Source organism: Ascidia mentula, chromosome 5 (genome assembly GCF_947561715.1).
Source record: "Ascidia mentula chromosome 5, kaAscMent1.1, whole genome shotgun sequence".
Classification (NCBI taxonomy): domain Eukaryota; kingdom Metazoa; phylum Chordata; class Ascidiacea; order Phlebobranchia; family Ascidiidae; genus Ascidia; species Ascidia mentula.
The window spans coordinates 12,822,147-12,844,509 of record NC_138570.1 but is presented as its reverse complement, the minus strand read 5'-3'; the positions used below and the strand labels follow the sequence as shown (position 1 = coordinate 12,844,509).

The 22,363-nt window shown below is 34.8% G+C and overlaps 2 protein-coding genes across 7 annotated transcripts in view; one reads left to right on the top strand and one right to left on the bottom strand.

The window, feature by feature from the left end:
- Nucleotides 1-1,720: 1,720 nt before the first annotated feature.
- Nucleotides 1,721-10,740, top strand: LOC145901772 (structural maintenance of chromosomes protein 4-like). The gene is made up of 23 exons (XM_082989552.1): nucleotides 1,721-2,677; nucleotides 3,171-3,334; nucleotides 3,627-3,818; nucleotides 4,866-5,042; nucleotides 5,757-5,862; nucleotides 6,035-6,221; nucleotides 6,278-6,418; nucleotides 6,705-6,855; nucleotides 6,930-7,094; nucleotides 7,204-7,437; nucleotides 7,495-7,680; nucleotides 7,739-7,900; nucleotides 7,965-8,165; nucleotides 8,222-8,377; nucleotides 8,437-8,665; nucleotides 8,724-8,913; nucleotides 9,025-9,151; nucleotides 9,218-9,409; nucleotides 9,480-9,659; nucleotides 9,747-9,862; nucleotides 9,925-10,035; nucleotides 10,210-10,393; nucleotides 10,453-10,740. The coding sequence occupies exons 1-23, from the start codon at nucleotides 2,650-2,652 to the stop codon at nucleotides 10,600-10,602; spliced, it is 3,729 nt and encodes a 1,242-aa protein (XP_082845678.1). The 5' UTR covers nucleotides 1,721-2,649; the 3' UTR covers nucleotides 10,603-10,740.
- A 118-nt stretch (nucleotides 10,741-10,858) lies between these two features.
- The window catches only part of LOC145901771 (microtubule-actin cross-linking factor 1-like), a 53,885-nt gene continuing 42,380 nt past the window's right edge, over nucleotides 10,859-22,363 (bottom strand). For all 6 annotated transcript variants that reach the window (XM_082989545.1, XM_082989546.1, XM_082989547.1 and 3 more), the window contains 47 exons: nucleotides 22,175-22,338; nucleotides 21,432-21,662; nucleotides 21,132-21,353; nucleotides 20,862-21,074; nucleotides 20,642-20,803; nucleotides 20,359-20,529; nucleotides 20,128-20,282; nucleotides 19,910-20,069; nucleotides 19,496-19,843; nucleotides 19,332-19,433; nucleotides 19,058-19,276; nucleotides 18,796-18,996; nucleotides 18,617-18,739; nucleotides 18,405-18,512; nucleotides 18,133-18,345; nucleotides 17,998-18,079; nucleotides 17,806-17,933; nucleotides 17,624-17,743; nucleotides 17,449-17,554; nucleotides 17,261-17,372; nucleotides 17,039-17,156; nucleotides 16,856-16,984; nucleotides 16,592-16,795; nucleotides 16,364-16,534; nucleotides 16,134-16,301; nucleotides 15,848-16,042; nucleotides 15,381-15,509; nucleotides 15,089-15,214; nucleotides 14,866-15,027; nucleotides 14,677-14,810; nucleotides 14,534-14,606; nucleotides 14,336-14,461; nucleotides 14,108-14,277; nucleotides 13,893-14,052; nucleotides 13,541-13,642; nucleotides 13,398-13,475; nucleotides 13,078-13,185; nucleotides 12,829-12,993; nucleotides 12,603-12,766; nucleotides 12,407-12,540; nucleotides 12,226-12,347; nucleotides 12,005-12,167; nucleotides 11,781-11,935; nucleotides 11,648-11,722; nucleotides 11,474-11,591; nucleotides 11,294-11,393; nucleotides 10,859-11,223 (listed from right to left, as the gene is read on the bottom strand). In XM_082989545.1, the coding sequence (XP_082845671.1) occupies nucleotides 11,049-11,223; nucleotides 11,294-11,393; nucleotides 11,474-11,591; nucleotides 11,648-11,722; nucleotides 11,781-11,935; nucleotides 12,005-12,167; nucleotides 12,226-12,347; nucleotides 12,407-12,540; nucleotides 12,603-12,766; nucleotides 12,829-12,993; nucleotides 13,078-13,185; nucleotides 13,398-13,475; nucleotides 13,541-13,642; nucleotides 13,893-14,052; nucleotides 14,108-14,277; nucleotides 14,336-14,461; nucleotides 14,534-14,606; nucleotides 14,677-14,810; nucleotides 14,866-15,027; nucleotides 15,089-15,214; nucleotides 15,381-15,509; nucleotides 15,848-16,042; nucleotides 16,134-16,301; nucleotides 16,364-16,534; nucleotides 16,592-16,795; nucleotides 16,856-16,984; nucleotides 17,039-17,156; nucleotides 17,261-17,372; nucleotides 17,449-17,554; nucleotides 17,624-17,743; nucleotides 17,806-17,933; nucleotides 17,998-18,079; nucleotides 18,133-18,345; nucleotides 18,405-18,512; nucleotides 18,617-18,739; nucleotides 18,796-18,996; nucleotides 19,058-19,276; nucleotides 19,332-19,433; nucleotides 19,496-19,843; nucleotides 19,910-20,069; nucleotides 20,128-20,282; nucleotides 20,359-20,529; nucleotides 20,642-20,803; nucleotides 20,862-21,074; nucleotides 21,132-21,353; nucleotides 21,432-21,662; nucleotides 22,175-22,338 (7,064 nt within the window). In that variant the 3' untranslated portion in view covers nucleotides 10,859-11,048. The remainder of the gene's footprint in view (nucleotides 11,224-11,293; nucleotides 11,394-11,473; nucleotides 11,592-11,647; nucleotides 11,723-11,780; nucleotides 11,936-12,004; nucleotides 12,168-12,225; nucleotides 12,348-12,406; nucleotides 12,541-12,602; nucleotides 12,767-12,828; nucleotides 12,994-13,077; nucleotides 13,186-13,397; nucleotides 13,476-13,540; nucleotides 13,643-13,892; nucleotides 14,053-14,107; nucleotides 14,278-14,335; nucleotides 14,462-14,533; nucleotides 14,607-14,676; nucleotides 14,811-14,865; nucleotides 15,028-15,088; nucleotides 15,215-15,380; nucleotides 15,510-15,847; nucleotides 16,043-16,133; nucleotides 16,302-16,363; nucleotides 16,535-16,591; nucleotides 16,796-16,855; nucleotides 16,985-17,038; nucleotides 17,157-17,260; nucleotides 17,373-17,448; nucleotides 17,555-17,623; nucleotides 17,744-17,805; nucleotides 17,934-17,997; nucleotides 18,080-18,132; nucleotides 18,346-18,404; nucleotides 18,513-18,616; nucleotides 18,740-18,795; nucleotides 18,997-19,057; nucleotides 19,277-19,331; nucleotides 19,434-19,495; nucleotides 19,844-19,909; nucleotides 20,070-20,127; nucleotides 20,283-20,358; nucleotides 20,530-20,641; nucleotides 20,804-20,861; nucleotides 21,075-21,131; nucleotides 21,354-21,431; nucleotides 21,663-22,174; nucleotides 22,339-22,363) is intronic.

Below are 22,363 nucleotides of genomic sequence, written 5' to 3'. Positions count from 1 at the left end.
TCTACGGTCACATCTACACTGCTGGTCGCATGACATTTACCAATCTAACGCTGGGCAACGAGGAGGGGAATTCCAACTCGGGTACTTCAGTGTCATTTTTTTAACTTTTCATGTAAGTTAAACCAGTATTCACCTTGCACTAACAACGCATTTTGTAAAGCTTGCATAATTTTAAGTTTGTCAACGACATGCGCGCTTTCCCTGGCGACTTTATTCTCTTTTTGTGACGCAAAACAGTGGAATGTCCTTTACGGCGGCCAAACGAAGTGGATGAAATCATCGCACCATTTCCAGTCACTGTTGCGGCAAAAAAAAAACATGAATAACTTTCGAATCATCGTTCCGATTTTGTAAATTTATTCATGAAAGCGGTATAGTGTCCTTAGTTAATGCTTGTTTTTTAAAATTTAACTCAGAAGTTCTGACCAAGCGAGCACTTCGTGTGTGATTACGCAACGCATAGGACAACCAATCTTTTTGTTTACAATTAACAGTTTTCTTAAATCACATTTACTGGGTGACTAATATCGCCTTTAGAAGATGTTTATATGGTTTTGAGCAGTTGCTTCGACCAGGAAAAAGTTTAGACGTCGGTGATGATTCATTGTACGGAAACCGTCTGTTTGGGATTGTCACGGACGCCTTGAAAACATTGGTCAAACAAAAATCCGCCAATATTTAAACTATCCACTGTACGTATGGTCCACCTACTGTACATCGGATAGTTTTGATCATATGGCAAACATCGTAATTTTGTTGAGCAAAAACAGATTGGTACATGCCACTGTTTTTCAATATTTTTATGATATGAACAAAACTGTACAGAGAACACGAAACTAAAACATTGAAATTTGCAAAACACACAAGTTTTTATGATTTACCTAACTGTTACAAAAATATGTTAATTTATACTAAACAACAGGGTAACAAACATTACATTATTGTTCTGAACCAAAAGTTTTCATCACGATACATGTTTTTGTTGATATTTTTCGTTTATATATGCCAGAGAGAACCAATGTTATCTGTTCCATTTTTAGCGGAATCCTAAATGAACGTAACTAAAATAAAACCACTAATTACACAAAACACAGTTTTGCTATTTACTACTTCTTACTTACAGTTTACATTATTGTTATCAACATGCAAATTACATCCGTACACAGTAGCTGCATGTTTAAATAAGTTCTTTTTTCTATTTTTCTTAAATTTTTTTTCTATTTCTCTAACATTACTGCTGCGTCGCAAACCAAACATAATTTTTTTTTACTGTAAAAGTTCCTGTGAATATTTGGTTAATTAAGTTTCACACTTTCACGGAATACGTACCATATTTCAGCATTTAAAAGAAAATTAAACACAAGTTTAACGCTATTGCTGTAACACAGGATTTTTTATATGTGCACTTGACTCTAGTCGTTTGTCACACAATTATGATAATTGCTTTAAATGCATAGGGACACACTGCATACTATGACCATGACGATTTTTGGTAACTTCCAAAAACGCGGGAAACTATTGGACCCTTGCGTTTATGAATTTAAAATTAAAGAACGTTCTGTGGTCTTGTTTGTATGAGTGGAGTAGTTTTTAGTACGGTTCAACTGTTCAAGTGCATGCAGCCCAATTATAAATGTCTGAAGCTCTTCTTGTGAAGCTGAGTCTTGATAAACTCAGATTTGCTGTTTGTTTAGTTTTTCTTTTTTGTTTTTCAGTTTGCTATAGGCTAGTGTTGAGTTACAGCAGTGGTTTGCAACCTTTTATGCTTCCTCCCCCCTCCTGTACAGTAGCACGCAAGTTGTGTTCCAATTTAAATATAATAAATCCCTCTAGCATTAACGATCGCCAAACAAAAATGCATGTTATTTCTAACAAGGGCTTAAAACCCTGAAACACAGCAGTGTATGCCAGATTGTAACTTGTGCGAAAGATTTTGTCTGCAAATATTGCTTGAACAGACTAGCCAATGTTTTGCATGTTTAAATACTCTATATTAAGGCTTTGCAAACTGCACAAAATTTGTTGGTTAACACAAGAGGACAACATTTACTTGTACCATTTCATAAAGACATAAACACACCCCAGATTGGAAAGATTGTTTTAATTACATTTTTTCCAATCTGGAACACTCCTAACAACCAGTCTGCAGAGTATGGCAGTGCATGCCCAATTTTTTAGACAGCACGCGACAATTTTTTCGGCATGTGAATGTGTAAACATAAAACAATTAACAGAAGCCGTTTTATCGTTTTTTTGCACGCGGACTTAGGGGTCTTGCACACCCTCACAAAAAAAATTTAGTCCTGCACACCTGAAGATCTCGTCGAGAACTGCCATATTCTGCAGACTGGCCTATCAAGGGTTTTTATTAGTTGTTTTATAACAATTAACTGTTGCAATAAAATATGCAAAAAAAAATAAATTATTGTCAAACACGGGCTATCACATGCAAAAATGTTTGGGAAGACTTGTCCCAAATATTGCTTTCTATTGCCACTAAAAAAATATTACTTTTTTTAGAAATTAGTAGTGCACAGCATTTTCTGTTCCATTGTGGGATGCACCATTGTTCACTAATATGAATTGTTTTTATTTTATAGCTTGATCACTTTCTTTAATGGTACTATTTTTTCTGGTGACAGCTATAATATGGAAAAGGAGGTCACGGAAATGCAAGGTTAGTCATTACTTGCTATAATATGTTTTTTTGAAAGATTTTAATGTAATTTTGCATTTATGTTTATTTTGGTTGTCAATAAACTTTTCTGTAAACAAAATATAGTTAATAAAATGTTATGGTTTATTTGTTTTGCAAAACCAAGTATTTTTTTTCCAAGGGTAAACTATGTATTGGGTCCTTTTTAGTCTGTTTTCTTTATCCAGTGTATATCATTTAGCAATCAGAATGTGAACAAGTTTCACATCTACCTGAAATGCAATTTACTGCAAATGTTCCTGAATAGATTATTATTATTATCAGCATCATTTTGTCTAATTATATTGATGGTTAAAATTCGTTTTTTATTTTTATGCTCTTTGTATAATCAGTTGTAAAGTATCATTAGAAATTAAGAAATAAAAGGTTTCATACTATAATTTTTTGCCCCACAATTTTGGGTTGTATCAATATGTTGCATGATTGCATTCATTTTTTTTCTTGTTTTTTACAGAAATTCCAGAATGTCTTCAGTTGCCTGAAGGAATAGTTGTTCCACCACCACCTTGTTCATTTGGTGTTGGGGGAAAGGGTGATCCACGTTTAATTATAACCCATATTGTCAATGAAAATTTTAAATCATATGCGGGAAGGCAAGTACTGGGACCATTTCATAAGGTGTGTCATGTTCCTTGGCCTGATTTATAATGTGACGTTCCTTTTTGTTTTCATTCATTTGTTTATATTTTTTCATGTAGTACAATATATTTTGGTTTAACAAATATAGTATTTCAATCCATCAACATGAATGTCAGTTACAAATCCATGTTTTTAGTTAACAAATAAATGACTTCACCTTTAATTTATTATGCCATATTCGAAAAACTCAAAACAAAACTAAGAAGAAATTCCGTGGGTAAAAACTTTGAATGTAATTTGACCAAAGAACTCAACATCGCTGATTTTTCAGAGCTTTACAGGAATCGTGGGCCCAAATGGAAGTGGAAAATCAAATGTCATTGACTCTATGTTGTTTGTGTTTGGGTACAGGGCAAACAAGATAAGGTCAAAAAAATTGTCTGTCCTGATTCACAATAGTGAAGGTCACAAATCATTTACCTCATGTACGGTTGAGGTTCACTTTGAGAAAATAGTGGACTTGGTAATTATGGTTTTATTCTATTGCCTGGTATTGTGATTTTAATTCACATTCTTAATCAATTAACACTTTTACAAAAGCAATACATTTGTTCTGTTTGTATTAATGGGAAAACATAATAATTTGTCCATTGGAAGTAACAGATCCTTCCGAAAAACATGACATTTTACAAATACAAAAGCTCAGAAAGTAATTAGTATGGTTTTCCATTTAATTTTTTGCTTGGTAACCAACTGGAATTAAAAAATATGTCCCAAGGTCATTATAATGACTTGGCTTGTATAACAATCAGAAGCTTGTGATATGGATGATACTGGTATATAGTGTTGCACAGGTGAAAAGGTGGATTTTTGTTAAATGTGGTCGCTATTATGTTACTAGGTGTATTGTATAGTTTTGTAAAAAATTACAAGCAAATTCCAGGACATAGATCCACACATAAAAGATGAATTCTGTTGTTTTGGGCGCTCAGGTTTCGACATGTACTGTTTGACAAGAAGCTTTATTATTGTACGAGTAGCGTCCCAACAGCGGGCATGTCTGGACTTTATTTAATATGTCCGACTTGTGTAGGCCCTTCTTTGAAAAGACGTTCCGCTTATTGCAATAATATCGAATGAACGTGCGAGGACGCCGGGTTGCTATTGAACAAAAGGGAAAGCCAAACAATTACTTTTTAATTCACAATGACAGTCGGAAGGTTAAATTCTGAGTTTGGAGCCCGCACCTTACGAAATAGCAGTAACCGCCCGAGCTGTGCTTGTTGGGATGATGTGTGTTCGTTGCAATGGAAAGAAATTGCCTTGAAAGTTTTTGTGAAAAACTGCTTGTTTGATAGCAATCATCAATCGTTTAAGAGCAAGTCGGACAGTTTAGAGCCCGATGCAATTGCTGGTGTTTGCGTTTATTCGTAAGTAAATATTGAGTGACAAAACAAGGCTAGTCGGAACGACGCTTGGCTTTTATAGTCAGCTGTTCAACGGGCCGTTACTGTAACACTGAATATTACTAGTTTTGTCAATTTAATCTTATCAGAATATTTGTTAACAGGACAATGGGGGCTACTGCACAGTCCCAAACAGTGCCTTTTACGTGGCTAGAAGAGCAAATCGCGACAACACCTCGCAGTACTTTGTACAAGGAAAGAAAACACAGTTCAAGGAAGTTGCATCTTTGCTCCAGTCCAGTGGAATCGACCTGAACCACAACCGATTTTTAATTTTGCAGGTAAAAGAGATCATAAAAATACCTGTTGTTAAACATTAAGACCTGAGGAGTGTTTCGGTGCATTCTTGCATCCAATTGCAATATAGCAGCACACAAAACTATCATAAGGTAAATGGTGGTTCTTGTGGGCTGTTTTCTTGCTTTTGTGATTTTTCCACACATTATTAAGTTTTTGGGTGTGACAGTGGTTTTCTTAGAGGTGCTGTAAGATTAATGACTGCAGTAAATATAGCAGCAAAGACAGTATTGGATGTGCGATATTGTCCAATACGTCTCTTGCCGCTTGCTTTACTCAGAACAACTTCACGAGGCACTGACACGCTTGGTTAACAGGGTGCAACTTTATGTCGTAACGAAGTAGCGCATTGCGATGTTGAAATTTTTTGCCAAGTATTACCTCCGTGATATTCATTGTACCCAAGAGCAAACATTTGTTTGCAATGACCGCTAGCACATATTTTCTACCGAATTCCTAGACATACCTGAAAGCTCAGCTGACCCCTGACGTCACAATAGGTGATAGCGTTGCGTGATGTTGATTGTTCCAAGTCACATTGCGGTGGTATGAAACGGTGTCGGTTTCAACGCGACCTTTGTGCGTCTTTGGCGAGTTTGACTTTAGATTCGTTTTGGCCAAACAATCACGTTTGTTTCCGGAACTACATCTTTATTTTTTTTTAAATAAATTTTTTTTATCTTTCGTGATTTTTGTAGGGAGAAGTTGAACAAATTGCATTAATGAAACCGAAAGCAGTTAACGAGCACGGGGAGGGAATGTTGGAATTTCTGGAAGATATAATTGGATCCTCTCGCTACAAGGGTATAGCACATGTGATGCCAGTGACTGCCCATTGTGTAAACTCTTTAATGGTTAAAAAAATGCTTTTTATGTGTTTCGGTTTTTGAATTTTGATTTGTTACAAAGACTCCAGATTAAAATAACTTCTTTTTTATGACAAAAGCTTCTTAACTACAGTACTTGTGATGAACAGATGCAATTGAGAAGTTGAGCAAGGAGATTGAACAACTAGATGAAGATCGTAAAGACCGATTGTCTCGTGTTAAAGTTGTTGAAAAAGATAAAGAGCAACTTGAGCCATTGAGAAATGAAGCTTTGGAGTTTTTGAAGAAGCAAAATGAAGTTTCAATTTTAAACAATAAATTACTACAGTTGTACATGTAAGTATTGAACAAAACTTTAAAAATCAATCCCTTAACTTTACACATTTTTTTAGACTTGCATTAACAAAAGAAGCAGAAACATTTAAGGATAAATTGGTTGAAATTGAAGATGAGAAGAAAAATATTGATGAACAACTGTCTGAATTTCAAGATAAGAAAAAGGAGGCCGTTAAACAATGTACCACGCTTGCCCGGTTGGTATTTTGCTGCAGTTTTTGCAAACCATGGATTGCTAACTTGTGCAATCTGTGATAATTTTATTTTGATTACGTTGTTTGAATTGTCTTGTACTATTTACAAGTCCAAATGTTGGCATGTTTGATGAAAATTGTGCCATTTATTCTTCAAATGCAGGACCTATGTTAAACAAAGGAGCTAAACGTTATTTCATCACTGACATATTATCCAACGTACTTTCAACTATATACCAGTTTGACCACAAGTGCTTATCTCATTTTTTTTATTTATTGTTGTTATTAGGGCAGCTGAAAGTGCTAATGCCAAGCACTTGGAAAAGAAAGATGAGATGAGAGATTTAGAAAAACGAAATGTGACTGTATTTGAAGACAGAAAACACAGAAAAACCAAACTTAAGGAGTTGATTAAAAAATTGGATAAAGAAACTAAAAAAGTAAAAACAACTTTTCAAATTGTTTCATGGTAAAATATTTAGTTTTCAATTCTTGGTTTCTGTCATTTTTACAGCTTGACGATTTATTGAAACAACCAGATCAAATCGAAAGGGAAATTTCTGATCTCACAGAGGATCGGTGTGACATGATCAACAGTAAAAAGGAGACGGAAGTTGCAAAAAATAAAGTTATGGAAACTCTATTGGAGGACACAAAACAATTGCAAGAGAAAAAGGAGGTAATAAGTTTAAATATACTATGACCAACTGTTTGCTTTAAAACACTCAAAAAAGAAATTGGGAAGTTTATAGTGAAAAAAAAATGATTGATTTGCACCCAATGTTCAGGATCTGGAAAACATATTGTTAAAGAAAATGAAGTATGTAAATGAGTGCAAGCAACAACATGACATTGCAAATGAAGAATTACAGCTATTTATTACCAACGTCAATAAAGCTCAAGAAGCACTTGATCTATGTAAAACAAAAATCAATGATACAAAGCAATCAAAATCTGCTGCGTGTGATGAAAGAAAGATTGTCCAGTCCCTCATTCCCAAACTGGAAAAACAAATTCAGATGGTGCATAAATCATACTTTGCAAATATTTTTATATTTTGGTTTGTTGACTGTGTTTAGAAAAGCTCAAAACTATCTACTCTAAAAAAACAAGAATCGCAAGTGGAGGTTGAAGTTGAAGAAGGTCAATCATTGTTGGCAGAAGCAAAACATAATTCAAATTCGAATAGATCAAAAGGTGCAGTTGTCAAATTCCTGATGCAATTAAAGAAAAGTGGCAAAGTTACTGGAATACATGGTCGTTTGGTAAAGACTTGTTGTGTATATGCATGTATTGGGAAGAAATAAATGTTTATGCATACAGGGGGACCTGGGTGTAATTAATGAAAGATACGACATTGCCATTTCATCGTGTTGTTCTGCTTTGGAACACATACTTGTTGACAACATTGACACTGCTCAATCATGTGTAAAAGCTTTGAAAACAAATCAAGTTGGGCAAGCTACATTTATTGCTTTAGATAAGGTTTGTGTTCTGACTCACAAAAGGTTTACATTGCTGTTTGTTAAATAGCTGATTGTTGTTTTAGATGGCTAAATACCAAAACAAGGCAAATGCTGATGCTACCTGTCCACTGCCGCGTTTAATTGACCTAGTGAAGTTAAAGGAGGAAAACTTTAGGGTTGCATTTTATCATGCATTAAGGGATACACTGGTTGCTGATGACATGAACAGTGCAACTAAAGTTGCTTACAACAAAACTAAGCGATGGAGGGTTGTAACTTTGAAGGTAAGAAATTAAAGATAACAATTAGGCTATTGTGTATCTTTGTGGTGTCAATGTAGGGAGAGGTTATTGATACGTCTGGTACAATGTCGGGAGGAGGTAATAAGGCCATGAAAGGTCGTATGGGTTCTAACTACGTATCCGATGAAACCGACCCAAGAGAAATAGAAAAACTTCAACAGCAAAATACTGAAAAAGTTGCCTTACTAAAAAAGGTTGGATCTAAATGCACATGATAATGTTTATTCCATAAAGAACATGCAATTGTTTTCAGGTTAAAGGTGATATTATTGCATGTGAGGAAGAATTGTCTCATGATCAAAATGAACTTCAATCTGCAAAAACAAAAATAAAAATGTTAGAACACAAAATAGAAAGTGATGAGCAAAGGTTAAATGCTCTAAATCAGCAACTACCATCCCTAAAAAATGAGTTAAATGAAGCACAACCAGATAAAAAACAACTTTCCAAATTACAAGCATGTTGTGCAACGTTGAAAAAAGGTGGGCATATATGACCTGTGTAATACTTACTTGCCTGTAATGCCAGTAACTGTTTTAGAGTATGACAATGTAGCAAGTGATGCGAATAATGTGGAAGAAGAGAAGAAAGCTGTTCATGAGGAAATTTGCGAATCAAACAACAAACGCCTGCGACCATTTCAGGAGTCTCTTAAAACGCTGACTCGCTCAATTGATGATGTTACGAAAAGAATTACTAAGCTAAAAGTTGCATTGACAACATCCAAAAGGTGATAAAGTGGTTTTAAGCTAAAACAACTTAAATGTATGTTTCGTACCATGCTGAGTTACTATTGTGTTATAATGCATCAGACAGCTCTTTTTCTCCCAATTACTTACAGAAACCAAGAGAAGTCAAAAAAGAGCTTGGAAAACATTGAAGCTGAAATTAAAGAAAACAGGGAAAGTATTGAAGATTTGGAACAACAGTGGAAACAGTTGGAATTGGATGGAGCTGGTGTTCTGAAGGTGACAATTTTTTTATTGTTTTTTTAAGAGATTTTGGGATATTATATTATTTTGATACGTCTTTAGGATCTTGATGTTTGTGAAGCTGAAGAGACAAAATTAAATGGGGAACTTCACCAACAACAAGTTGAATTGAAAAAGGTTGAGGAGAGTGAAATAAAATTTTTGGAAAAGTGTAAAAAGATAAAACAGTTGGCTGATTCCCTAAATTCTCAATATACTTCAAAAATGGACAAAGTTAAAGATCACCAAGAAGAAGTAAGTAGTATTACAATATACTGGATTACTTTACAAAATGTGGCTTGCAACACTCAAATATCACATCCAGCTTTCCAAGTTAAAACTGCATGAAGTTGATGGCGCAGAAGTGCCAGACTTTGACACATGTTCTGAAGAAGAGTTAGCTGATGAATCAAGTCTGCGGAATCAAATTAATGTGTTGGACCATGATTTATCAAAAATGCGACCTAGTATGAATGCCATTCAGGAATACAAAGAAAAGCAAAACGTAAAATTATATTTACCATTTGTCCCAATCTTCATTGACTGGATAACAACAGTTGTGGAGATTCATCAAAAAACATTTCTGTCGTAGATCTACCTGCAACGAGTGGCAGAATTGGACAAAGTAACTCAAAAGCGGGATCATTATCGATCAATGCATGACCAACTACGAAAAAATCGTCTTAATGAATTCTCCGAAGGTTTCTCGTGAGTTAAGCATGTTTTGTTTTTCTGTTTCAAATGTGTACCTCATGTTTTTGTGTTTTTAGAGTAATAACAAACAAACTAAAGGAAATATACCAGATGATTACACTAGGTGGTGATGCTGAGTTAGAATTTGTCGATTCTCTCGATCCATTTTCAGAAGGAATCGTGTTTAGGTAAATTAAATCAAAAATAGTAATTTAAAAAAATACAGTTCTGAAAATATACAGTAACCTTTGCACGATGTAGATGATTTTTATCTGTCATATGTCACGTGGTTACCGTGGATTTCATTTCGGTTAATTCACCGTTCCAGTTAAATTCACTTCTAAACCATGGGCTATTTTCAGCGTACGGCCGCCAAAAAAGTCGTGGAAGAATATCTGCAACTTATCTGGCGGTGAAAAAACACTGAGTTCGTTGGCGTTAGTGTTTGCTCTTCACCATTATCGACCAACTCCACTCTACGTGATGGATGAAATTGACGCCGCCTTGGATTTCAAAAATGTCTCAATAATTGCTCGTTACATTATTGTAAGTTAATTGATTCCTACCATGGCTTTTTCTCTGTGTGATAACTTTCTCTTGTTCAGGAACGCACCAGAAATGCACAGTTCATCATCATCAGCTTACGTAACAACATGTTTGAGGTCGCTGACCGATTAGTTGGAATTTATAAAACTGACAATTGTACAAAGTGTGCTTCTATTGAACCAAGTATTGTAGCAAATGCCCTCGCATAAATTATACTTTTCCATATGCTACACTGCCACCACTTTTCGTGCACACCTGCTACAGGTTTCTGCTTCTGTTCATAAATAAACCATGTTTACACAATTGCGTCTGAAATTTGAGCCCTTGCCGTCATGCGCAGGGAAATGACTTCTTGTCGGTCCGCAATGAAGGGAAAAGCACTGTCGGTCCGCAATGAATTAATGGATTTCCTCACTGCATTTAAACTGGAGGAATAACGCAAATTTAAACTAGAGGAATAACGCATCACACTGCATCTACTTTATTTGAACACTACGTGCACCGCTAAGGCAATTAAAAAGCACCAAAAATTACAAAACATACAGTTACATTCTAAACACATCGAAAAATGAACTAAAAATTGCTACTGCAAAGAATTAATACTCATGGTTGCATATCACTACCACAACATGTTTACGAAAAAACAAAGGCGGCTTTATCGTTTGGGCGTTCGATCCTTCGTTGGAATTTTTGAAGTCCTTTTCGGTGTTTCGTGTAGTGCTTTATCGCGTGATGTAACGCTCTTGGCAGGAGATGTGTGTTTTGAAGCAGAACTGCTGGTTTCGCTATGTGAAGAACTTGGTGATGCGCGGGATTGTTTTTGCGGTGATCTGCAATAAACAATGATTACGTTGTTTTCTGGTCTGTGCTAATTTAAATGTCTGGTAAAATTGTACATACTTAACAGGAGTGCGTTTCGTGCGGAATGGGGTCATTGCTTGACTTGCACCACTTGGCAGAATAAATTTTTCACGAAGTTCGCTATTAGTTCGACCTTTGGCTGCAAACAAAAAGTTACAGCAAGCTCTGTGCGGATTCGTTCCATGGCGCTACACTAGTTCGACAAAGAAATGCTCAAACCTCTACAAGGGTCGTTTTTAATCAAGAACTCGTCTAATGCCATCCAACCTCCACCAACACGGACCATCACAGTACTCCGAAGAATTCGTACCAAGCGAAGTTGTTGATTATCGCCAAACTATTTTGAAGCAACGTTTTTTTAGTTGAAATCTTAGATGTTTGGCGGATATTTACCTTGTACTTATTTTCGGCGATCTGCTCGACTTTAAACTTTTTACAACATGTACATTTCGCAACTTGGCGAATAACCTGAAAAAAACACATTCCATGTTTCAGCATGACCATATGCTTATATACAAATGAATACCTCGTCATCAATTTTGTCGGCATCACTCTCGGGTTTATAAGTGTCTCTTGCTGGGTAAAGCGCTGCAATAAATTCATAATAATCAATATATCCATCGCCATCTTTATCAAACACATCAGCAACTTTTGTCATCTCCGCCTCATCAGTTTGAAATTCTGTCAAAAAACGAAATTTTAACATACCAAGTTTCCAAATAATACTTTCCGAAGTCTGAAAAGACTCACTTGATTTAAGAATTTCTTGAATGAACTGCTGTCTGGTAATTTGTCCAGTTCCGTCTTTGTCGAGTTCACGAAAGAAATCCATCACCCTCGCACGTTTATGTTTCATCCACTTCATGTAACGTTTCCTCCATTCATCGAAATCAAACCTCTGCTGTTGATCGCTCTGCAAAAATCCAAGAAGTTAGCTGGTTCAGTTTTCGGCAATAATCATAAATACCAACCCTTCTAATGTTTTCTTTAGCTTCTTGTAACTTGCGTTCATGTTCAAGAGCCTTCAGCCAAACTTTTTGCCACAGTGAGTGTGTATTATTGAACATCGTCTGCATTGGACTTTCGTCTTGTTCTAATGTTGATATATTTCTAAATATTTCAAATTCAAACGGACAGTTTTTCTTGACAAACCTCTTGGACTTTTCTTGCCGTCCTTTCGTTTAGGTTGACTGGCTTTGCGTTTACTATACAAGTTCATTAACATTTCATAATCTGGTTGATAAGCGACCATGTCTTTATGAAAGGCATCGTGTTCGTTGGTTAATCTGCACAAACGTATCAATGCAGTCAAAGAAAAGTACTAGTTTCCACTATTTGAATTAATTACCTCTTGATGTTTTCGGTAGTAATGTGCAAATTTTCCTTGGCACGTAAATCCTCCTCGGCCTTCGTCAACCAACTTTCGAGATTTCTCATTTTTTCAGTATCCTGTTTTAATTTTTCCATCGCTTTGTTAAGATTAACGCCGTATTCGTGATTTTTAACCTTGATCTGTTGAATTGATGATTATACATTTTTCCGCACTGAGAGCCAAAATAACAGCTATAAAATACCTGATCCCATTTAGTTTGCACGACTGTCATCAGTTGCCGGACGGGAGTTAACGCATCAGGATGAGCGTCGTTTAAAATGGAGCTTGCCAAACTTATTACATTGCTTTTGTCAATTTCTTTGTGCAGCAATTCTTGGTTTAGAGTTTGGTATGATGCCCTTAATTCCTTGAGAAAAAGTTACTTGATAAACATTCCACAACTGGTGGCGCATAGCGTAGTACAAAGCCGAGAATTGTTTAAAGCTATTACCTCCAACTGAAACTCATCATCCGGGAATTTTTGTTGAAGTTGAAGATATTTTTCTACAGCTGATAAATCTTCCAGCACTTGTTTGGCCGAAGAATGTAACTTTTTTGCCTGAACACAGCAGAGTTGGTTAAGTAACAAACATAATATTCGGGAGTGATGTGGAAGTCAGATGCCAAACTGCCCAAGTACAGTTCTTTGCTGCAAAACACTTGCATGATTTTTCCATTAATTATGTGATTTACATTGTTCAAAGAAATTAAATACTTTATTCACTAATTTTTTCAAGTCAACATGTCGTTCTGATGCCACATTTAACATACTTTGCATAGCGCATCTTCCAGACATTCTTGCTTGTGCGATATTTTTTTAGACACATCATTCCACCGTTCCAATAATTCCTGTGCGAATATAGAAAGTGATTGATAGCAGTCTACCCAAAAAAACGATCATACAACACACTTACTTGTAGTTGGTGAGTTATCCAAGAATCACCCTGGCCCCTGTTCACAGACTGTTGTAGTGATTCAACGTTTGCGTGTCGGGCGTTAAACTCATTGTGAAGAATCTGGGTAATTTTATCACCATAAGTTACTACATTTGTAACCGTACATATGCAATAAAAAAACAGAAGGGTGTCACATATTTATGGTAATCACAAACACAAATTCCTGAATTATCATTACATTTCCACACACAAAGTTAGAGAACCTACTTGTTCGACTGCTACACTAGCACTATTAGTGTTACTACTCGATTGGCAAGATGTGAGACTCAAATAAATTAATTTAGGTTTCAGATAATGTTGTGTTGCTCACATTGTGTCTGTCCATAAGTGCATCAACAGTGTGAATATCTCCTTGTAGGGGTGTTTGTGTATTAACTTCAGGTTCAATCTTACACAGCCAATGCAGTAATGACTCAATAGCTTCAATAAACCTCCCAGAAAAAAGCAAACTTTCTTCTAGTTGATTTTTCCTGCATTAGATTAATTATGGTTACAACATCTCTGCCCAACTTTATAAAAACATACCTTTGCACAGATGTTTCATTTATTGAATTCCATTCACGCTTTAATTGTTTAAGCTTTGTCTCTAAAGATTGTTTGTCTGACTGAAGAGTTACTCGCTCAGATAAAACACCACCAGAACGATTTACTCCATCATAAACTGGTTGCTTCTCGTGCAAGGCTCGTTGGAATTCCTGATATGGAAAACACTTTTATAAATAGGTTTGTTGTGTTAACCAAAGTAAGTTTAACCTTGTAATTCTCCAATTCTGTTTGCACCAAATCAGGAGCATCAACATATAAATCTGATTGGCTTTCTCCAAGCTGGTGCTTTGCTTGTTCAATCCAATCCATCAGTTTTTCATAGTCATCGTGGAACTGTTTATTGCAGTTAGTTGGTTAATAAGTAATTGTGATATTAGATACATGCAACTTATGTAAGCAACAGACCTGCTTTGACTTCTTATGGATGTCAGCTAAAGATATTGATCGCGATGAAGTTTCAGATACCAATTTATCCCACCTGTAACGTAACAATTATATTTTTATGAACTTAATTTTTCACAAAACAAACAAAGCAGAAGCATGGCCACCTTGAATGGACAGAAAGAAGCAAATTTTTAATGAGAATTCCATCTTGTTTCTGTGAGAAATATTTAAGGTGGGAGCCAGCTTTGTCCAAGGCAAGTACTTCTGTTCGTTTTTCAGTAACGCCTATTTCGAAGTTCTGAAAATGTGGAAGTAGCAGTGCCTATGTAAAACTAATCAAGCCAATTACACACCTTCTGTTCTTCAAAAATATTATTGAGATTGGGAAACAACCAAGTATGATTCGTCTCTTTAAATGTCTCCAAAGTTTTTTCAGCTTGACCCAACCAGCTTGTAAAATTCTGCAAACTTTCATGAAAAGCTTTGGCTTCCTGAAGTGCTTCTTGTAGTTTTTCCTTTGATAAAATGTTTCTTGCTTAATAATACAAAAATAATTGAAAAAAATATTCATTTTACCCCTTTGGCATGAGCCTGGAGTGATAATTTATTCATTTTGCAAGCAACATCACCAGATTCTACGTTGTGGCTTTTAACCAAATTTTCCAGTGCTGTTTTCTTTTTTTCCACTTCCAATATAAATGACTAATATATATAAAAAAAACATATTTAAGTACTATCAAGGAAACATTCTAACCAGTATATTAAAATCTAAAAATTATGTTGGCAGAAATCTGTTTTTGGCCTGTAAAAAAATATTTTCAAGAAAGCCCCTTTTTATTTTCAACCAACACCATTTATGTATTCTTACATTATGCAAATCAAGCTGTTGTTGAGCTGTTTCTGGCAGACCGCCAAAAAAGCTGGCGGCAGACAAGTTGGCAAGTTGTTCATCAATCCAAAAGTCAATTTCTGATAATTCGGCTTCTTTTTTTCTTGCCTTAATATAAACACAATATTCTGTACAAAGACAATATTCTAACAATACAATTGCTAAGCAATATGGAGCCAATAATATGAATTGTGCATAAGCTGCAGACAGATGGCCTGCATGATTACTGTAACACGGGGCCTGACGGCACTAATGGTTGAGCTTTGCTTGGTCATAGTGTTTGGTCAACAAAGTCGTCTGAAAGTCACACCAGCTGCACTGATGAGACCTTTTAGGTCGAAACAGTGCCCATCTGTCTGCAGCTTATACACAATAAAATTGCTGTTTAAAAAAATTTAAACAATTGACAAATTTTTTTCTAAAAGAAAAAAGATGCAGCAATTTACCGTTTCCAAACACTTTTCCAACATATGATTAAGTTTAAGTATCAACTCTTGTATTTTCTGCCAATTGGTTTTTAGTTTATCAATATCTTGACCCATCAAAACACACGAGTCTGTTGACATGTTCATGGCATTGTCAAACTTCGACATGATTGACATAAAACTTGCCTCATGGGCAGCAACATCTTGAGTTGTCACCTGCAAAATGGTTTTACAATGTGATTTATATCGAAACTAGTAATCAAGAACTTGCAAACTGTGGTAAGTAAATGAAAATCGCAACATTTACCATTATTTTTGCCTGCTCTAGTTCCAGTAGCTTGGAATCATTTACACAAGCACCAACTCTTTCCTGTTGTGATGACAAATCTGACAACATAACTTCAGACCACTGCACCATTTCATCAATTGCATGTTGTAATTCACCAACATCCAATAAGGCTTGGTCCAAAGCAATCTAAGACATTTTTGCATAAAAATAATTTTTCATATACAAATAAAAAATAGGTTTGCCCATACTTGTGTTTGTAACAATTTTTCATCAAGCAAGTCAGAAGAATTTTGAAGCTGCATAACTTCTTGTTGTTGTTGTTCTGTAGTGTCAACATCACTTTCTGTTAGAACTTCAAATGCATTTGAACATAACTTCTTAGCTTCAATCTGGTGAGGTGTGCTTTCCAACCTGATGGTCTACAATAAAAAATTTTGAGTCATGTTTTGTAAATTGAAGATCAGCACTTAATTTACCTTAAGGAGTTCAATATGTTCTTTGATTAAGTCAAGGTCATTAGTGGCAAGAGGCATTTTGTCGATTCTTTCACATTGATCAGAAAAAAACTGTTTTAAATCCGTTGAAATTTTGTGAAAGTGAATTGCATATTCCAGAGCCTCATTAAAATCCATTTTAACTTTTTGTAATAAACCTTGCACATTTTCCAATTTTACTGAAACCTAGATAATTTATAAAAGTTTGGAATTGATTGCAGATGGAAAAACATCAAACAGGTTTACTTCTTGCATTTCCCTGTCAATATAGGAAGATTCATTTCCACTTTGCAGTGGTACACTTTTACATTCATCAGCTACAGTTTGTAATTTATTTTGCAAATCGACCGTCTCATGGAGTTCTTCTGTCAAAGTCTGCCAAATACACTGTCAATATTAACAAAGTTATAAAACATTCAAACTACTCACCTCTAATTGCTGGGTTTGTTGAATCAATCTTTCAGGATTTAAAACTCTTTGCACAATAATGGATTTAATACTTTCACATAAAGTTTCCAGCTGGTTGCTTACAATTTCAAGATACTTGCTGTAAAGTGCAAGATCATTACACAAAAGTAACCCGAAGTAATCATCATCAAATGTTGGTTTTTATTGTGTTATAGTTTATTGGTCTCTAGTTTTTAGTCACACCTAAACTGGAGAAGTGCTTTCATTTCCAATTCCAGTTTACTCAATTCTTGTGTAACTGAAGATTCAATGTCTTTTTTTAGGTCTTGAAGAGCACCAAGCCTTACCAAAATACCTGCAACCAATTTAAGTATGCAGTCAGACTTAAGGTTTTTGGGCAGAGAATTTCATTCAATAGTTTTGTAACTTACCCTCATTTAAATGAATGTGGTCTACATCTGCTAAAAGCACGTTCAGGTTTTCAACCATTTTTGAAATAACGTTGACATCCTCCATACATTTCTCTGCTCCAATTGCCTGAACAATTTAACTAGTGTGAACAAAAATGGCAACATATTTTTGTAGTTTTAAATATTGCAATTAAACCTCAATTTTTAGCTTTCTTTTTGCAATTGAATCAATGTCTAATGACACCGGGCAAAGATGATTTAATTCATCCAAAAGAGAACTCAGCATCTTAAAAGTATTTTCCATTTCTTGCAAAACCTTAAAAAAGTAACGGAAACAATTGGTATTTTTTAGTGCAATAGTTAAACACATTTCAATACCTTTTCCAAAGTATTACAAAGCTTGTCAGAATTATTGACACATTTCTCAAGCTTTTCATTCAAACAGTCATACTCATTTTTCTTTGCTTCACTTTTTCCAACTAAATCTTGGACTGCTGTGTTGTTTCCTACACAACAAACTTATGCTATTATCATAATCACATTTATATTTAAACAAAATAAATCTGGTACCTAACAGCTTTTGTATTTCTTTTGAGCATTTAATTATATTTTCCACACACGGTTTCCTTTCCATATGTTTAACCAGTAAATTCTGCAAAATATACATTAGATATTTTTGTTTATGTGAAAATGTCAGTACTGTACCCGCATTTTTTGGCGGTAAGTTTCCATTTGATAAAACTTCTCAGCTTGAATGGAATTAAAGTTGTCTTGAGCCTTATTCATCCAACTCTCGAGCTTGTCATTTGATTCATGCCATTTACAGGCAAGAGAAATAGCAATTCCAATATGCTCATTGTAAAATGCATGTTTGTCCATAACATCCTTCAGTTGTGTCCGGTATGCATTCATTTTTTCCTGTTAAACATTTCAGTCATAAGAAAACAGAATTCTTTTTTTATTTCTGCCATGTGTACCTCAATATTGCTTCTATCAGTTGAGTTCAGTTTAAAAATAAGCTTGTGTGAATCCTGTTCCAATTTCACAGACTTTTCACCTATTTCCAGTACAACTTTTTGCATTTCCTAGCACACACAAATAAATATAATTTATTTTAAAAGAATGATTACAGATCAATTAGATTACCAATAGTTTTGTCACAGACATTTATTTAAATGTTTCAAATTACCTTTTCCTTGTCACGTTTGGATAAAAGATTAGCCTGGTCAAACGAATGAAGGGTTTCCAAATCTTCAATAATATTGCTAAGTTTTTCAAGCAACAAGTAGCATAAATCTAAATGTTCATTAAGCTGCACAAAAAAGTGATTTTAAAGCACCAATACAACAAAGCAGTAATAGAACCAACCTTCACCAAATCTTGCTTTGCAACTTCCACAGCATTGCAGTGTGAATCATATCTTTTATTCCATGTTTCAAATTGTGTTTGACAGTACCCATATAGTTTGCTTAACAGTTGAGTTCCCCACCACATTGATAAAGATGATAATTTGCTGGCATTTACTCTTATAACTTCCAATGTTGGTTTTAGAAGCATTGGTTGAAGTTCCTGACCCACATACATCATGTTCACATTACAAAGGTCTAGATTTTTTCCACACAAATTTCACCTGTAACACCTGCTCCCATTCATCCAATGACATTCCATCTCTTGATTCCATGTCAAGTAGCAACTTAGTTGAACTTTGAAGCCACTCACGGAACTTTTGGTGAACAGACTCCAGTTCAGTAGATACGGCAAGCATGCCACAGAGCTTTTCTGAAATTCTTGTGGCTCTCGTCATTAGCAGATTGAACTCAACGCTTAAACTGTCCAATTTTTTATGAGCCTTAATGAAAATCTTGATTAATTACAGAATTTTACAATTAATAACTTCAACATACAGCATGATTGTCATCTCCACCACATTTGCTCAACAATTCTCGACCTTGCCTGGTGGCTGCATCCAACATACTATTTTTGTCAGTAACATCCTGCAAAATGGCCTAAAACACACATGTTCCATTAGTCTTTCTATTTGCATTTATACGCAACAACAGTATAATACCTGACAGGCCTGTATCGATTTGTTAACAAACGTTGGCTTAGCATCCAGTGCGTGGACACTATTATCTGCATCTTCCCATCTAGAAAGTTTCATATTACTTTCAGTGACAAATGCAAAAAGGTTGAGCAGTCGGTCATTAAACAAGTGTGACAATTTTTTGTTTTCTTCCAAGGTGCCACATCTCCCTGACACATATCGAGCAACTTCATTGTATTTGCTTCTCAGATGGTCAATAAAGTTTTCCAATGATTGAAGGTTAATGTCATCGTCACCAAGCATATCTTTTAAGGGAGTTGACTCAATTTCATTCAATTCAATTTCATGATGTTTTATATCCCTCATCACAGCCTGATTAAATATATTTAATATATTATTGGTTCAGAAAAATCTCCCCAACATGTAAAAGAAATCAACCTGCTGGTGAAGAATTTCTTTTTCAATGCGATCATGTAAATTTCCAGAAAAAACAACATCAAATGATTGCTTTTCAACTTTTCTGAGCCATTTCTCAAACCTGTTTGCTAAACCATTGAATATTCTTGCCTCGGACAGTATTTTCATTAAATTCTTACTCCTGTAACATAAAAACATTAGTTTCATGACAAAAAAAGTTTTGTTTACAAATAAAGCACCTCGCTTCCATTTTAGCCCATAATAATGTCCATTTTTCACTCAACAATTTTAATTGATTCTGATCCTCTTCAGTTAAATCTTGGTCATTATCACTACACTGAGCAATTAATGACACCAAAACATCATGCTCCTTTTCCAACATGTCTTGCATAGCCTTAACAATTTTTCAATTTTTTTAATATAATTTTTGTTGTTGGCAAGTAACATATTTGTAGAAAGCTGGGATTTACTTTGTGTTCTTCTTGTTGAATAGCAATCACACTGTATTCCCATGTTGGCAACTGTTGCTGAGAAACCATTAATTCAACATTTTTCAGCCATGCAATGTACGACTCCAATACATCCTTTAACTGTCCACATTTAATCAGTGCCTTTTGAATCTTACTGTCATGCCTTGCAACCTTTTAAAATCAGTTTTTAAACTTTTTGAGCATTTAGAAATTATATTATTTTCAACCTTTTTCAAGTTTAATGTAAAACACAACACACATTACAGAATTTTTGAAGACTTACAAAGTCGTTGAGTTCATTCCACAGTTGGTCTATTGCTTTCAATTGATCAGAGATATGTTGAATGCGAACTGTTTGATGAGCAGTGTAGATCAAATCATACCCAACACTGTTTACATGCTGTGTTGTTTCGTGAAGAGGATGAATTTCAGTTTTCCTAAATTTCTAAAAAATATTCTAAAGTGTCACTGCTGTTGACAAAAATAGAATGGAAAAGTTTTACCTTTAAGTCTGACTGCATATCCACAAGAGACCCCAGTTTTACGGTTTTGAGTTCCTTTGCTTTGATTTGCTCAATCACACGAATTAAATCATTCTGAACAGATTCAGAGGACAAACTGAAATTTTTTAACTTTGACAATGTTTCCAAAATATCCTGTTCCCTTTTTTGACAAGTAACAATCAGCCCATTAATATTTCGTAAAAGTGACTTTATCTGCAAGATTAAAACAAATTTACAGGCAATTCATATAACCAAAAAACAGCTACATACATCTCTTTCATGATTGCTCATGCCAAAAGCACCTTCTGAATATGACATATATCTGCCATCAAGATCAACTATATGGTCATTGAGCTCCTGTGCTCGATGCAATAGAACATTGCTCGATTCTTGTTGAACAGACAACTGTTTTTGTTCTCTTGATATGGGATCAAGACCATCCACCTCATTTTCAAGAGATTGGAGTTTTTCAGATGCTTCACATATTTCATTCTGAAATTTTTTTGGTCACATGGTAAGTAAAAATTTAAGATAAAACAATGGGTGAAAAATAAGTTCAAAAACAAAAACCTCAAACTTAAGTATGTGCTCAAGATTTGACTGTAGTTCAGCAGTGTTTAATTTTAACTCCTGGAATTTTTCAGCTATAGTATTGGCTTTCTCAATTAGTGGTCCTTCGCATGCTGAAATGTGTGGAATGGATTGTGGAGTGTCATTGTGTGTTTTGCCACTCAACTGCTTGGCAAAGTCACATAAGGCAAGTATGCTACTTGCCTCATCACACAAATCATTGTGAATCTCCTTCAAAATAAACAAGCAAACGAAGTGTTTCATGCAAATTAAAGTGACAAGTGCTAAAATAAAAATCAAGTACATGCAAACAAAATTTATAAACTAAAATAGTTTTTCATTTTTATTTAAAATTTTTTAGCAGCAATTGTATAGCCAACAAAGTCATTTAAAATATTTTTTTATATTGTTGAAAAATAGGCGAAATTTTATTGGTTAGTTAGACTCACAATTTTACTTTATAACTTACTCTACTAGGTACTACTCTACTAGGTAATAAATTAAACAACAAAACTGAACTAAAACAGCTCAATCTTTTTTCATGAAATTCTTCTGCAAAGGTACCATTTTGGTCCTGTTTATATAATAGCAAAAAAGTCACACAGTTATGATAAAACATTTTTTACTCCAAATTTTGCATAAAACACCTTTCCTTGTGAGCACATGATCATGCATTGCCATTGAAACAAAATCTTTTTAAAAAATTTATCTTCAATCGGAAGTATTAGTAGAAAACAACGTACCTGTGAAAATTTTATTTGCTTGGTGGTAAGTCCAGACATTTCTTTTGTTAGATTAATCTTCATTTCAATTCCATTCAAGCGATTTTCAGTACCATTTGCCATTTCATAAAACTTTCCAATATCCATTTTGCAGTTCTGCAAACTTTCTTTTAATGCTCTAATTCCTAAACACAAGTTTGGTTGAAAAAA

Coding starts and splice junctions, on each gene's coding strand:
- LOC145901772 (XM_082989552.1), top strand. CDS start 2,650: ATGGAAAAGGAGGTCACGGAAATGCAAG. Junction 9,410..9,479: donor TTAAAGATCACCAAGAAGAA/GTAAGTAGTATT, acceptor TATCACATCCAG/CTTTCCAAGTTAAAACTGCA. Junction 9,863..9,924: donor GAATTCTCCGAAGGTTTCTC/GTGAGTTAAGCA, acceptor TTGTGTTTTTAG/AGTAATAACAAACAAACTAA.